The sequence below is a fragment of the Nuphar pumila genome, chromosome 12 (genome assembly GCF_984573655.1).
Source record: "Nuphar pumila chromosome 12, dmNupPumi1.hap1.1, whole genome shotgun sequence".
NCBI classification, from domain to species: domain Eukaryota; kingdom Viridiplantae; phylum Streptophyta; class Magnoliopsida; order Nymphaeales; family Nymphaeaceae; genus Nuphar; species Nuphar pumila.
In genome coordinates, this window is record NC_143260.1 from 20,332,714 (window position 1) to 20,347,607 (window position 14,894).

General features: G+C 37.0%; 1 protein-coding gene across 2 annotated transcripts in view; it reads right to left on the reverse strand.

Moving 5' to 3' along the window:
* Positions 1 to 1,721: 1,721 nt before the first annotated feature.
* Positions 1,722 to 14,894, reverse strand: part of LOC149820232 (putative LRR receptor-like serine/threonine-protein kinase At4g29180) — a 36,652-nt gene continuing 23,479 nt past the window's right edge. For both annotated transcript variants that reach the window (XM_089983420.1, XM_089983421.1), the window contains exons 3-13: positions 9,313 to 9,770; positions 9,086 to 9,224; positions 8,903 to 8,974; positions 8,752 to 8,823; positions 8,585 to 8,665; positions 8,346 to 8,491; positions 7,367 to 7,626; positions 7,051 to 7,177; positions 3,045 to 3,113; positions 2,728 to 2,917; positions 1,722 to 2,288 (exon numbers count right to left, since the gene is read on the reverse strand). In XM_089983420.1, the coding sequence (XP_089839546.1) occupies positions 1,859 to 2,288; positions 2,728 to 2,917; positions 3,045 to 3,113; positions 7,051 to 7,177; positions 7,367 to 7,626; positions 8,346 to 8,491; positions 8,585 to 8,665; positions 8,752 to 8,823; positions 8,903 to 8,974; positions 9,086 to 9,224; positions 9,313 to 9,770 (2,044 nt within the window). In that variant the 3' untranslated portion in view covers positions 1,722 to 1,858. The remainder of the gene's footprint in view (positions 2,289 to 2,727; positions 2,918 to 3,044; positions 3,114 to 7,050; positions 7,178 to 7,366; positions 7,627 to 8,345; positions 8,492 to 8,584; positions 8,666 to 8,751; positions 8,824 to 8,902; positions 8,975 to 9,085; positions 9,225 to 9,312; positions 9,771 to 14,894) is intronic.

A 14,894-nucleotide genomic window follows, 5' to 3' on the forward strand; every position in this document is an offset into this window, starting at 1 on the left:
TACACCTACAACGGAGTCTTTCAAAGTACAATCCATCTACCCCTACGTCGGTAATACTTCCGATCAGGGCTATGCCTTCCAGGTCACCCTGACGCTGCTCAACACGGGCGTTCACAACCTCAACTCTTGGTGGGCATTCATCGAGTTCTGGCACCGGGAGGTCCTCATCTCGACCTCCGACGCCATGCTCTCCGACAGGACCCACCTCCCTGCCAAATCAATGGCAAATCGCTATGCGATTTTCGTAAATCGCTATATCGAGTAGCGATTTATGAAAATCGCGTAGCGAAAATAAATGGCAAATCGCTATATGATTTTCGTAAATCGCTAAATCGAGTAGCGATTTACAAAAATTGCGTAGCAAAAAAAATGAAAAATCGCTAAATCGAGTAGCAATTTACGAAAATTGCGTAGCAAAAAAATAAAAAATCGCTAAATCGAGTAGCGATTTACGAAAATCACGTAGCGAAAAAAAATAGAAATCGGTGGAAAGGGTGTTACGAAAACCTCGAGCAAGAAACAACCGAAGGAAACATATGAGCATCACGATTAAACAAAATACTTTATTGCTCTTTTTCGACAGTTACAAGAGGGAAAGAAAAGAAACAATTTATACAAGGACCCGTGCCGGGGGGAGCCCCAAGACCCTCCTCTTGTAAGGGCAAAAACTCTGAATCAGGCTCCCTAACTCATCAAGTTGAACCATGCTACAGTATAAGATCATCTGCTGGATGTGCACAGAGGCAGTGTGCAGGTCAGTCGGTGCTTGATGGAGCAGTGTAGGATCATCTGCTGGATGTGCATAGAGGCAAAAAGAGAAGGGAGAGAGTGAGAGAGGGCATGGCCTTCTTCATGGGGGATTCCTTTCTCGGATAATTCTGCAGTGCAGGGACTGGGTCTTAAATAACCATCTTCGGGGTACTTAAGTCTTTGCAACCGCTCCTTTTCTAGAATCGTCGTTTTATAGCACCAATGGAGTTGAAAGGGTACTTAAGTCTTTGCAACCACACGCTAACTGATGCTGACAAACATGAGGATACGAGCCGCATGTGCTTACTTACGTGGCACTCATTGGGACCCCCGAACACACGATGTAGCTACCGGTCGTCTTTGGGGGGGGGGGGGGGGGGAGATATAACCTGCTCCCCTACTATTCATATCTCAACCCAATATTGACCCAAAGACCCACTATGAACCCCTTTTATTTATATATTTGGGTTTCACTTATTTCCATAGCTACAATGCCATCCTCTCTTGAAGCCAACCCTAGGTGAGCTTTCTAACATACACTCATGCTCTGCATTCCTGTTCGTAAGTAAGATTTAATGCTCTCCTTCTGCCTTCTGCCATTATGTGGTTGACCTCTGTCTTTTTGTTTTTTTATGTTTCTTTTGTTTTGGAAGGTTCAAAGTGACATATCTCATCAATTTGGCCTTTTATGCGCTTAATTCTTCAATTTTATAATAAAATTTTCCGGTTCTTCAAAAACAAAAAGATCTAGTAGAAATTGTTCTCATCTTTGATAACGACCCTGAAATATTATAACAGCAAAGATTAAGCTCTGTCTGTGCATGTGCCTGTTTGAGAGAGAGAGAGAGAGATCAATGGTGATGTGTGTTCTTATAGTAAAGTTGACAATATTATGTGGTGATGGATTACAGAAAGGAGACAAACTTCAAATATTTGCTTGGTACAAAAAAAATATAAGAAAAGAGTAATGCTTTGTGTAACAGATCTGTCACAATCCTTGATTGTTAAATGCTCTGTAAGCTTAAAGTTTTCAAGTTGTACACCTTCCATACAATTCTACAATACCTGATGCTAGGATGAAGTTATGCATCATCTTACAAAACTCATACTACCTTGCTGAAGGACAGATCAATGAATCCGTGGTTGATGGAGTAAAGCCAGCTGAAGACACATAACTTGGATTTGTTTCACTTGCTGAACTTTGGTCTATTCGATGATCAATCTCTATCTTGAGAGCTTCCTTCAAATCGTTAAGGACATCACTCATTGTAGGCCTTGTAGTACCTATCTCTGATGTACAACTCATTGCAATATCTGCAACTTTCCAAATGGAATTGATACTGAAATGCCCTTGAAGCCTAGGGTCAGTAACACTCGTGATGTCTCCTGTAGAAAGCTTGCCTTTGACCCAGTCGATAATGTTAACACGTTCGGTACCTATGTATGATATAACAGGCTGTCCTGAGATTAGTTCAAGGAGAACTATACCGAAGCTGTAAACATCACTCTTGGTAGTAAGCTTGTTACTCATGTAGTACCTGGAAAACATAAAACACATATAATGATGAAGCATTCTTTCTTCCGAAATATACACCAAAATCTTCCTTGATATTTGTTTTATTCCTGTTTAAGACTATAACATTGAAAAAAAAATGATTGGTGATTGAACTATGGAATAGCTAAAATAATAAACTTTTGGTCATAGGAAAGAGAAAAATATGAATGCTTAATAAGGCATCAAAATATTTATCAGATGTAATTTAAAAGAATTTATCTTCTTTGGTTTCTTAAAAAGCCATTGTTTCACTTGGGTTAGGTTAACTCAATGTTGTGTTTCATTAAGTACAAATGTTTAAGTTAAAAGATGTGATTTTAACTTTTCATAGCAAAGCAGGTAAAGCCCAAACAAAACAAAACGTCGTTATGTTATACATCTGTTTTTTCATGAACAAAATAAAGAGAAGCGCTATTTCATACTCAAGATCTATGTATCCAGGTGTCCCAGCAACTTTAGTCGATACGTGGTTGCTCCCTTCAGGAAGTCCAGTCTTGGATAATCCAAAGTCTGCTATTTTTGCTTCTAGCTTTCCATTCAAAAGGATGTTAGATGTCTTGATATCCCTATGAATGATTGTCATCTTGCATCCTGAGTGCAGATATTCTAGCCCTGCATTATAAAGCTTCAACTATCATTTCTCATTTCGCACTTCTAAAGGAAAAATAAAAAAGCTCCATTAGAAGGCGAAGCACAAGTACATGTGCACATATGCAAGCATGTAGAGAGAGAGAGGAACCTGTCGCAGCATTTAGGGCTATTCGAAGTCTACGCTCCCATGTCAAAATTCTTGACCTACTTGTCTTCTCTGCAAAATTGTTAATTTATATTAGTTCTTCACAAAACCAACTAACTCGATTCTTGTTTTCAAATTGGTCGATGTGCAATTATATCTATTTTTCTAATTTCATATTTTTTTAGTGAAGTTTTTCTTGTTCATGTTAGAAGAGAGATTTTGCAATCAAAGACATCATAGCTGAATGTGCTAACAAATTCTATTTTTAAGAATTTCCCCATAAAATTTTAGAAACCTGGATGTAGTTGTTAAATAATGTTGTTCACACACACACACACACACACACACACACACACACACACACACACACACACACACACACACACACACACACATATATATATATATACTTACATGTAATATATGTGTATACGTATATATATTTATTATACATATATTGTATTATATATTATTTTTATTTATTTTATACTTTCTGTTTTTTATATTTTATTTTCTCAATTAAGCTGGCCATTAGGCATGCCTAACAACTAGTTAGACTAGCCATTAGGTATGCCTAACAGCTACTATGGCCCCTTTGTTCCCTTCTCTCTATTGTATAGATATGGGAGCTTGCCCATTTGTATGTTTTTTCAAGAGCATTGCATTAATAAAATTTAATATTTTTAAGTGTTGTTCTCTCTCTTATTCTCTTGTGCCTTAGTGCAATTGTGTATGGCCCTTGGTGGCTTGTGATTGTTACCCTTTGTGGTGTGTATTTGGCCTTAGTGCTTCTTGTAATATCTTGCATTTATCTTTTGATTGGATCATTACAATAATAGTTTAAATATTTGATGGTGTACTATTGAAGAATAGATGGGTCATTTCAAGAGCTTAGGTTGGTTAGCAAGAGAAAACAAGAATAAGGTTGATGGAAAGAGACATTACAGAAATTATCCAGTGAGGACCAAGTTATTGTGGAGACTGCCAAGAGAGAGAGTGTGTATAAAAAATGATAAAGCCTTGGATGGTAGAGCAAATGCTAATACTGTGGGAAAAGGCTGCTGCATATAATGTTCAAGTGTTTTCAATGCTATTTGATTGATAAGATTGTAAATTGTAAATTTACCTTAGAACTCTTTCAACTTGGCTGTTATGGAGACTGATATCATCTGGAAAGATAAGCTAATTATTTAGAAAGAGGTTCTCTTATTGCATATTAAACTGATTCACTACCAAAATAAATGGAATTTGTAATCCATGTCACATAGGTGTAGGTGCGGATGCAATTTGGCACTTTAAAAAAACTTGTATGCAGGGGTGCGGGGAGGGTATATATAGTTTTTAGCAGTTTAAGTTAACATTAATGAAACAAAAACAATTATCATGTCATCAATTCACCATGCATAAATTCATGCAATAAATCAAATTAACAAGGTGCGGATATATATATATATATATATATATATATATATATATATATATATATAGAGAGAGAGAGAGAGAGAGAGAGAGAGAGAGAGAGAGAGAGAGAGAGAGAGAGAGAGAGAACTGAACATATTAGGCCCCATTTTTCCTTCTGCCCCATAGGTTTTAAGTGTTTTATGATAGATCTGATCCATTAGATGTGTTTAGCATGCTCGATTTAGTGGGAATCGACTCTTGGATCATGTTTTTTTGACAAAAACCATATTTTTTTGAGCTAGGAAAAACTGGTACCTTCATAGCCATTGATTTTGGATCAATGGAAAAACCTATATACAGGTCAGATTCCAACAATCCAAAATCTGGTTCCCGCTAAACAAAACCTATAGATCTCATTTGTGGTGTTAAACGTGAGAAAAAATACTTAAAAATATGATTTTTGAAGTGGCCTAACGAGACCTAACGAAAAATGGGGCCTAAGAAATGCATTACTCATATATATATATATATATATATATATATATATATATATATATATATATATATATATATATATATATATATATATATATATATATAACCAAACATATTAAGCCTCATTTCTTGTTTTGCCCCATAGATTTTAAGTATTTTATGATAGATCTGAACCGTTAGATATGTTTAGCATGCTAAATTTAGTGAGAATCGACTCTTGGATCATGTTTTTTTGACGAACAAATATATTTTTTTGAGCCAGGAAAAACTGGTATCCTCATAGCCATTGATTTTGGATCACTGAAAAAACTTGCATACAGGTCAAATTCCAGCAATCTAAAAGCCGGTTCTCATTAAACAAAACCTATATATCACATCTACAATGTTAGACGTGAGAAAAAATACTTAAAATTATGAGTTTTGAAGGGGCCTAAGGAACTCATTACTCATATATATATATATATATATATATATATATATATATATATATATATATATGTGTGTGTGTGTGTGTGTGTGTGTGTGTGTGTGTGTGTGCGTGCGCGCGTGCATTTATGTATTTATATATATTGGTAAGGATAGGGTGCTTCCAGAGTACCTATTCCCATTTAATAGAAACTTTAAATTTTTAAATTTCTTGAACTTTTTTTGTTGATCAGTCAGATATGATATATAAGTATTGTTTAATAGAGTTTTGGATCATGTGATTATAGCATACATGTGTGTTTTTTAAGACCTTTAAAAATCAATGGCTCACAATCTATCAAAATTTCATGACTTGAAAAATCCTATTTTTATGTCCAAAAAACATGATCCAAAGCATGATTCGTATCAAATAAACTATGTTGAGTTTACCCATAAGGTTTTATTGAAAATATACAACCTACAACCATGATTTCTAGTATGTGTGAGTAGGTACTCCCGGAGCACCGTAGCATTACTCTATATATATTATAGATAAAACTGAACTTGTTAGGGTTAACTGAATTTACTTTTGGACAAAAATAGACCTCAGTGTGGTTGACTTCACCAAACACAAAGGAGTTGTGTCCAAGTGTCACACCTGCATGAGTGCAGGTGTGACGCGGGTGCGGTGCCTTGTTAGAAGAGTCCATGTTAGATAGCTTCAAAGGCGTAGCTAGGGGGGGGCAGGACTGGGCTGTAGCCCAGTCCTGCCTCCCGAAACAGTTAAATTTTTCTTTTTTTTTTAAAAGCCCAGTCCTAGCCCAGGCCTGATTCCATATGAAATAGTTTTTTTATCCATTTTTGTAGCCCAGCCCAGTCCTGACTGCAGCAAATAGTTTGATTTGTCCATATGAAATAGATTTTTATTAATAATTGTAGCCATTTTTTATTTTATCTCAAAAAAAAAATTCTGTTTGCCCCCCCCCCCCCCCCCCTCACATGAATCCTAGCTACGCCCCTGGATAGCTTGTCATCACTATTTAGAATTGTAATGGAAAATATATTATTTAACTACTAATAGGAACTCTTTGGAAAGATTTTTTTTTTGTGATGACAGGAACCCACAAGGATGGAGCCCTAGTGGAGCCAATGTATAGTGGTAAACCATGGGAGAAACTAGCCTCAAGGTGCTACTTCACACTTGTTGCAGGTTTGATCTCATGGGAATTCAAATTCGTGATGTCTGGGGACTCTGGACATGTGGATGGGTGCCCTTATAACAAACTGGTCAACCTCGTGAGGCTGGAAAGATTATGTTAGCTAGTTAACAATTTTCTCAATTCAATGCTTATGTACTTATTATTAGCACTCGAATTTCGAGTCATAATAAGATGACTTTGTCTCACTAGCGTTTGTAGACGCAAAAATTTTTACTTTGTCTTCTTGACTTAACCATGGTTGGATCCACAAGTGAATGTCATAAGCAAATATCAGATGGAGTATTTTGCCTCCCTCATCCACTCTTTAGTTACCATGCCAATAATTTTTTTAAAAGCAAAAAATGTCACAGCCAAGAAACAGCAAAGATGTACAGGCCAAGGTGACTAGGCGTCATCCCGACAAAGGAGCAATACAAATAAAAAGAACTAAAGATTGATCATGTTTATGATAGTAGTCATGGAACCACGTCAAGGTTAAGAGGTTGTACCTGATAATAATTCTTTCAGATTTCCATTGGTCATGTATTCATAAATAAGGACCAGATTCTTCCCTTCAGTGCAGAATCCAATAAAGGATACTAAATATTTGTGATGAACATTCGTTAACAAATTAACCTACAATTATAGTGCAATGCCAAGAATAACATTATTTATGGTGCAATGCCAAGAATAACAATTTAACCTACAATGGTTATTTAATTCATGACATTAATGAGCATTTCCTTCAAAGATAAACCAATATACTAGGCTGATGTGTTTCTTCTTTCCTTTTTTTGTTAGAATCTATTTGTTTAGCATACTAACCTCTGCAGCAAATTCATTGGCTCCTCCGGATAGAGCTATACTTAGTACCTTGACTGCAACTTCATAACCATTTTTAAGGTGGCCATGATAAACAATTCCTGATCCTCCCCTACCAATAACTCTTTTGAAGTTGTCAGTGATACTCACGATCTCATCATAAGTAAAAGCATGATTTCCTTCAAATGCCAGTGAAGCTTTATTCTGGACGTTATCATCTAAAGTTTGTGGCATTGTGGAACCTCTTGTCATTGCATTATTATCTAGATGAAGCAAATAACCATGGTGTTTAAACAATAGATCAATTAAATGCTTTATCCAAACAGATTTAATAAAATGTACTGAAATACATTACCAGTGGGAATGGTTTTATATGGTGGGGGGGGGGGGGGGGGGGCGGGCACAGAGAGGAGGGTGGGGGTAGTGGGATTTAAAAGAATTTGGTTCCTTCAAAGCATGAAGAAAAAACTTGGAAAAAGAAAAGGCTATCCAACTCAGAGTTGCCAGTCGACGAAGCGGGAGTGGGAAGCGATACGGAAAGCGGAAGCGAGTAACTTTCAAAATTTTAGGAAGCGAGAAGCGAGGGAAAAGCAAAAAAAATAAAAAAAACATAAAAAATAAAAAAACAAAAAAAAAAATGAAAAAAGGGATTTCCCCTAAATTGGGAAGCACGTTTCCCATGTTTTTGGTGCACTTCCCAGCACGTTTAGGAGGTGTGACGTTTCGCGCTTTCGAAATGCACTTCGGAGAAGTGCGCTTCCCCACTCCCAAGGGCGCTTCCGGTATCCAATGTCGATTAGACAAGTTCTTATAAGGCAGTAAGAAAATGCAGAGTAGTTTTAATCCTCAATGGTTACCATAAGGCTACAAGCACAGACATATTGGTGCATGCACTAACACTTGCTTTTGCTAGATGGTTGACTCTTTAAGCTCCTATTATCCAGTCTATCTCTAGTATTTAAAAGCAAAGATTTGGATGTACCTAGTATTTTCTTCCTCTTCTTAATGAAAATGATTGATAACACGAACAATATTAAGAGGGTAGCTATCACTACTGGAATGATAATCTTCTTATGTTTTCTGTCACCACATGTATCAGATTGACAAGGTTGGGGATAGTTGTCAAGCCTGCAATCAAATGCATTCATTATTCAATTATTTTTACTCCCATAAGTGCTATACTAGTACATGACTACATATTGAGTGTGGAATGAACTGAACTTTAGTTCTAGTGTTCCATCCCTTGCTCTTTGGGCCAAGGCACTTGGAACTGTCCCAGAAAAGCTGTTTCCAGACAAATCTCTGCATTAAAAAATTGACATGATTCATGTCGATGCATCCAATTTGACTAAGCTTAGCCATCTACTACTGAACGTTGCATTACTTACAGTAGATACAAAGTAGTTATCGATGCTAGAAAATTAGGTATTGAACCATGCAAGTTGTTTCTTGATAAATTCCTGCATAGAAATATGTTAGTGAAGCAACAGTGATTTCACAAATCACAAACCAAAATCGGATGGTGTTCATGGTACTCACAGTGACTGGAGTGCGTTCAGTTGAACTACATAGTTTGTTATTGTTCCATTTAATCCATTGTTGGAAAGATCCCTACAAAGAAGCAACCTAATTAAAACATCCATTTAATTGAATTCTTAATTTTTTTTTGTTGCATATATGTACATCCTCCAGGCAACAGAGGCCTGCGTAAGTGCCACCTACAAAGCAATGATTCTTGGCGTTGCAGGATTGCTATAGCTACAACTAAGGCCATCCCATGCGTATTTTTGGGGAAGACATGGATCTCCTATCCAATTCTTCTTTAGCTGATAGTTGTCCTTGATTGCCACGATTGCACCAACTGGAAAATAATAGTTTTAAGTTTGTTAGCAAGAATGTATTGCCCTGAATATAGCCATAGTAGAGTAAAAACATATTGAGATACTCACAATCTTGGACATAAGTTGCAGATTCGCTGACCTGATAAACCTTGTAGATCTCATATGCATTGATAAGAGAATGATACAAGGAAGAATTTGTTGGGTATATAGAGAAGGAATAATGATCGAAAGTCATCGGGTGAAAGGAGTATATGGCTATTCCATGCATGAAGGAAAGTGAAAATGGACCATTCCAATTTTCACCGTTGTTATCTACTGTAATATTTCGTGTTTGATTGTCCATATATTTTGTGAACTCGAAAAGATATGGGTAAAAATAGAAGCGATCGTTCATTTCTGCAGACCAGCTGATATTGATGGGCACGCTTGAGATTTCGGCAGTTTGCAAAACAGAAGAGGGCACTTTGAAGTCCCGGCAGCAATCTAAATCACTAGTAGCTTTGATGGGGTTTCCATGAGTATTGTTATCTGGAGTCCAAATGCGATCATAGGGGTCATCTACAAACCTGTACATAGCCAAATTAAGTTGAACTACTTGCAAGCGACATTATTTCATAAAATAGGATAATGTGCTGAAGCACATGATTCTTCAAAACAAATAAGATGGTAATTTCAATGAAGTGAAATTCTCTTTTGAAAAACTGTAATGCATTTTCCGTAAGAAAAAGAGAATTTATATTACTTAAATGGAAAAAGCTAAAACAACAGTGGGTCAAAAATAAAGGCTACGGAAATCAATCTCACATATAGATGCATAAGAGAGATGAAACACAGACTGCTGAACCGAAATTATGAGAAAGAGAAAATAACCAAACCAACCAAGATTCAAAGAAAGAATCTATAGCCCAGGGTGCACCAGTCACATAACAGAAAATAAATACAGAAGTGGAAAATACGCCCACAGTGGACCAGTCTAAAAGGTCTAAGCCACTCTATCACTGCTACCAAATGCAGCTACTTTTGTGACCCCAGCAAAACAAATCATAGTACATAAGATTTCCTTCCGTGTGTCCAAAAGCAAATGTTGTGTGTTGATAGATGGAACAAGTCGCCACCCAGGCAGCTGCAGGTCGACCGAAAGATCCTCACTTCATCTCCAACAGAACTCAGCCAGAGAAGAGCAGGTTGAACAGGACATCCCCTTTGTTCAATTGAAACTGCTACAGAGATCCCCTGTTCTTCTAACTGACAAAGATCACAAGTCACCATGCACATGCAGACTTCATCACATACACGCATACCCAAATGTTCATATCAGCCCCGTGTTTCCACTTCCCTAGCTATAAAAAGCTCCCTGAGATACCTTATCTTCCCATGCCAAGAATGTCTCTCCAAACCAGCCCTGATAGAAGCTCATTACAATGGACCCGAACGGTGTAGGGTTGCTGCTCGTCTGTGTGTGCGCGCTCAGCCAACCCAAAACGCCCAGTTGGTTGATAACACTGACCTAGCAGGTTCGGTTGTGCGATAAGGTACACTGGCTGACCAATAGGCTGGTCTCCCAGATCAGCAAATATAGAAGGGTGTCAAGAGCAATTTGGTTCCACTCATCCCCCATCTTCACACCCCTCTGACCTCATGGATTCAGCATGGTTGATTTAACAAGAATCGGACCCTGAATCATACGTTTTTATGGAAAAATGTTCTTTATTTCAAATCACAAAATTTTGTATTTTCTCAGTTACTGTTTTTTGAATCTCCAAAAAAAAACAAAAAGAAGTTGGGGTGACAGAGAATGATTGTGCAGGTGGCTTGGGGAAGGAAAAAGTGAGGAAAAGGCGAGTTAAATCGAAGAGGCCTCGTTTGTTTCACCCGTTATGGAGAGAAATGAACCACTTTGCAATGAAAATGACTCATTTTCTCACGGTGAAACTAGTTCACCGTCTTTATTAAGAAAAAGTCAGAGAGAACAACTCTCTTTTTCATTGTTTATTTCACATTAAAGGTGGTTTATACCGCCTCCATAGAAAAGAGTTTTCTTGCCATGTTTTTCCATAGTGAGCATTTTTTATTGAATTTAAAAAGTTTACCCCTTGGAATTTAAAAAAGGTTATATGTTCTTAGGGGTGGCAATTTCTGACACGACCCGCCAACCCGCTTCTTGGCCGGGTTCAGGTTTGGCTTAAACGGGTTCGTGTTGTAAACGGATTGACCTGCCTAACCCGTTTATTAAACGGGTCGGGTTCGTGTTAGGGGTATGCCAACCCGCCAACCCGTTTAATAAGCAAGTTAGGTGGGTAGGTCAACCCGTTTACCCAAACCCGACCCATCAACCCGCCCGCTAACCCGCCAACCCGTAAACTTTTCAATGTAAAACCCTGAACCCGACTCGCCTGCTAACCCGTCAACCCGTTTACTTGACCCGACCCGTTTATTAAACGGGTTAACCGTGTCATGTCGGGTTACCTGTTTAATAAATGGGTTAGGTTCGTGTTTGCCACAGCCGACCCGTTTAATAAATGGGTCGGGTTTGTGTTGAGGTACGCTGACCTGCCAACCCGACCCAATTGCCACCCCTAGGTTACACTAATCCCCTATGTCATCTCCATAGTGTATCTCATATGAAATCTCATTGAATCAAGTTGTTTTGATTAAATATGACTTTATAGATGCATAGTCAATTTGATGAGAATCAACCTTTGGATTGCATTGTTTTTGGCATCTTTATCGTCATTGATTTTGGAATTGTCATAAACTCCTATACAAAGGTCAGCTTTTTATGATTCAAATGTTGATATTCACTAACTGAACCATCTAGATCACAAGTATTTGACCAAAATAACATGCATCAAAGACCCAAGGGGTTTGGCACAAGAATGGGACATAAGCCGTTTGATAGGCAGTCTAGGTTCAAATCCCATGGGTGTCACATCCTGTCTAAGCCGAAGCATGGTGACTCTTTGTTGTCGATAGGTAAGCCCTTGGAGTTTTATGCTGATGGAACAGTGGCAAGAAGTATGGCAGGCTAAGCTAGCACGACTAAGTCTCCGTGCCTAGGGTGGTTTTTTCAAGTAAAAAACAAAAAATAGCATACATCAATGAGATCCAAAGATGGGGTTACATAGGAGAGGAGTGGAACTGATGCAACATCCTTTACATGATATCCAAGACCCACCCCACAGTCTAAGACCTTAAAAGGACTCGAACCAAAATCCAACAAATTCATACAACTACAAACCGAACCTAAACCCACAAACTCGACCTGCTCCAACCTTTCAATAGATGATCCATAACACTATGCTGCTCTTCCATAAATGCTTTAAGGTGTAGGTAGTGATCCTATAATCGTGTGGCTATGTTTAGGGCATCTAAATTGTTAAAGAAGGAAATTCAAAACCAAAACTGATCTAGTATATTGGCCAAATCCAAAATGATGATAAAGTTCTCATAAAGAAGAAAGACCATTATATTTTCATTTGAGTTTAAGAAGAATTTTGGCAGTTGTCTTATCCCAAATTTTGTGTATTTTTTTTAGATTTGATTCCTTAATTACAGTCGGTGAAATTTCTTGAATATAGCTCATAGAAGTCATAAAACAATTGATTGGATAAATAAAAGAGAGTAGATAGAGAGCAACGATTTACAATAGAGATCATATCAAAGAATAGAGATTTACTGTACAAATCAGAACAGAGAGTAAAGATTTACAGTAGAAATCAGATCGGAGAGTAACAATTTATAGTAGAAATTAGATAAGAAAGTAGCGATTTACAGTAGAAATTAGATCAGAGAGTAGTCGCTACTCTCTGATCTTATTTCAATTGTAAATTGCTACTCTCTGATCTGATTTATACTGTAAATCACTACTCTCTGATCTGATTTTCATTGTAAATCGCTACTCTCTGATCTGATTTTTACTGTAAATCGCTATTTTCTAATCTGTTTTTTATTGTAAATCGCTACTCTCTGATATAATTTCTACTATAAATCGCTACTCTCTAATCTGATTTCTATTATAAATCGTTACTCTCTAATCTGATTTCTATTATAAATCGCTACTCTCTGATCTGATTTCTACTGTAAATCGTTACTCTCTGATATGATTTTTACTGTAAATCTCTACTCTCTGATCTGATCTCTGTTGTAAATCATTGCTCTCTATCTACTCAGTTCGATGCTATCACCATTATCTCTACTATAAATCACTATTCTCTGTCTACTTAGTTCGACGCTTGCATTATGGTATCATGATGAACAATAGATAGAATGTCGATTTCTCTGATAGTTTAACTAATTTTCACGAGCAGACGATGACAATGGGTGATCCAATGACAATAAACGATGACAAATGGTGCTCCGATGGCAGCAGATGACGACAAAGAGTGCGCTGACGGTAGTAGACGACAACAAAGTGTGCATCGTCAAAAGGAGCTCATGTTACAGCAGATGATATGATGTCAAAAGGTGATCCAGAACGTTTAGAGCGAAATATTGCGAGGAGCTCCTGTTACAACAGAGAAGTTTACTGTTTAGGGCAAAAACAGAACGTTTGGACTTTGAAGAGTTAAGATCATTCTCTCTTTTATGGATGAAGGACATTTTTATCCTTTTCTAAGATCATCGTTTCATAGTGAGAATGACGAGAAATGGTACTTAAGTCTTTGCAACCGCATCGGACTCTGATGCTAACTGATGTTGATACACATGGGGATACGAGCCCCATGTGCTTACATATGTGGTGCTCATTCGGACCCCCGAAGACGCACCTGCCTTTGTTGGGGGGAACATATAACCTGCTTCACATTTTTTTGCTATGACTAAAACCCCGTATAAAATGCATCTTGGCGTCACCATATGAGAGCTACTACATGACAAGCAAAAATGACATCATGGGTCATGGGGCAAAATCAGTCACAGTTGAGAATTGAACAAGTCTCCTCATGGTCAACATCGGTAACTTCAATCCAAATGAAAAATCATTCATTTTAAAAGGCTGTTTTGCATGTACCAAGCATCAATAAGAATCTGTTATGACTTGTCAAGTTTACTAATAATAACAGATGTATGTTTGAATTTTATCTTCATAGTATTGTTGTTAAGGACCTGAAAAAAAAGAATGTCATTAAAAAAGGCCAAGCAAAGGTGGGTCCTATATCTAGAGAGCAACTCAATGTGATAAATCAAATAATATTGCAAAGGCAAACATGACATTTAGATAAGTAGGAGTATCGCAGAAAATTCTTATTTTGTACATCTAGAGTATAAAATTCTTCAAAGTTTAGAAAAAAACAAAGTTTCGACATTTGAAAAGAAATAAATTTATAATTTTTGTTCAAGTTACTTGATTAGGAAGATGCAAAAATTGCTATTTGAGATTTCAAACTTTTTGGCTTCAGAACCATTGGAATTAGTCCATGTTGATTTATGAAGTCTTGCCCCATTTTTTATTAAGCAAAAGTTGAAGGTATTACCTTCATCTAGTGATTGATTTATTACCATTTTTATAGTTGTTTTCATTAGTCATGAAATTCTACACTTTAAAATGTTCTGAAATTTTCAAAACTATCATTCAGAAATAGCTTGTACATTATATAAATATCTTTCATAATGATGCAAGAAAGGAACTTATTATTACCGTATTTTTTTGGGTTTCTCGATAAACTTGGTCTCTGTGTAAAATGCTAAAAAAT